This window comes from Colobus angolensis, unplaced genomic scaffold, assembly GCF_000951035.1.
Source record: "Colobus angolensis palliatus isolate OR3802 unplaced genomic scaffold, Cang.pa_1.0 Scaffold115, whole genome shotgun sequence".
NCBI lineage: Eukaryota > Metazoa > Chordata > Mammalia > Primates > Cercopithecidae > Colobus > Colobus angolensis.
In genome coordinates this window covers 1,575,670-1,576,917 of record NW_012112586.1, presented here as the reverse complement: position 1 = coordinate 1,576,917, position 1,248 = coordinate 1,575,670, and the positions used below count along the sequence as shown (strand labels likewise).

The 1,248-nt window shown below is 61.9% G+C and overlaps 1 protein-coding gene across 1 annotated transcript in view; it reads left to right on the top strand.

Annotated features, from left to right (window-relative positions):
* Positions 1 to 1,248, top strand: part of MMP17 (matrix metallopeptidase 17 (membrane-inserted)) — a 24,714-nt gene that overhangs the window by 7,676 nt on the left and 15,790 nt on the right. Inside the window, exon 4 of the mRNA XM_011961392.1 lies at positions 276 to 501. Coding sequence (XP_011816782.1) covers positions 276 to 501 — 226 coding nt within the window. The remainder of the gene's footprint in view (positions 1 to 275; positions 502 to 1,248) is intronic.

Here is a 1,248-nt window from a genome sequence, read left to right as displayed (position 1 = left end):
GACACCGGGCTCCATGGAACCCAGGGCCCAGGCACAAGGTGTTATCTGTGTGGCCTTGTGCAGAAAAGGTTATCAGCCCCTCCATGAATGGTACAAAGACCCCAGGCCTGAGAAGCCCAGCAGGCCCCACAGTGCCCCAGGGGACTTGCGTTAATTCCCAGTAACCCTGCAGAATCCATGTGGCGGAGCAGGCACCGGGGTATCCCCATGGGCACCCCAGCCCGGGCCCACCCTGACCCATAGCATGGCGGGGGCCTGCTGGTCCCTCCCCACAGGGACAGGGCCCTTCCTGCCCTGGGTTTACATGGCTCTCTGTGTCCCCAGATGCCCACGGGATGGACCTGTTTGCGGTGGCTGTCCACGAGTTTGGCCATGCCATCGGCCTGAGCCATGTGGCTGCCACACACTCCATCATGCGGCCGTACTACCAGGGCCCGGTTGGTGACCCGCTGCGCTACGGGCTCCCCTATGAGGACAGGGTGCGCGTCTGGCAGCTGTACGGTGAGTGTCTCCCCGAAGCCAGACACAGGGCCCTGGAAGAGGGGTCAGAGATCCCAGACACCCCGAGCAGGCCCCCAGGAGGGTTTGCTCTCCCCGCTGTTCCCTCCACGTATGGTGCTGTGCCAGCTGGGACACTCCGGCCTGTCCACAGAGCCCGTCCCTGATGTCCCCAGAGCCCCGGGTCAGAATTCCACCTCTGTGCCCCCGACACTGATGGAGTTACGATAGGCGGGGTTGATGGTATCCCAGGCCTGTGCAAATCACATTTCATGTCTTAAATCATCTGATTTTGGTGGCCATATAAGGTAGGACTACTGTCCCCACTTTACAGATGAGAAAACTGAGGCACCCAGAGGTATGCAGATTGCCCGGGAAACCCAAGAGTAGCCGAGTCAGGCCCCAGGGACCCCTCTGCTGGGTTCACATTAGGAAGTGAGGCAGAGCCCCCGTCCTGGGAGCTGGTGCCCCGGGGAGACAGCACGCGTGCCTCAGAGGCCGAGGCGGTCACCTCACTTATACCCAGCCCCAGCTCCCCCGACACCGCCCACCACACCCTGCAGTAGTGCTGTCCCCGCCACCCGGACCCCTCCCGGCCTCAGCATCGTCCTTGCCACTTCACATGCTCTGACATCCATGCGTCGTTTCCGTTGTAGTAAAATTCACATCCCATACAATTTGCCTGTTTGGCCGGGCGCGGCGGCTCACACCTGTAATCCCAGCACTTGGGGAGTGCGAGGCGGGTGGATC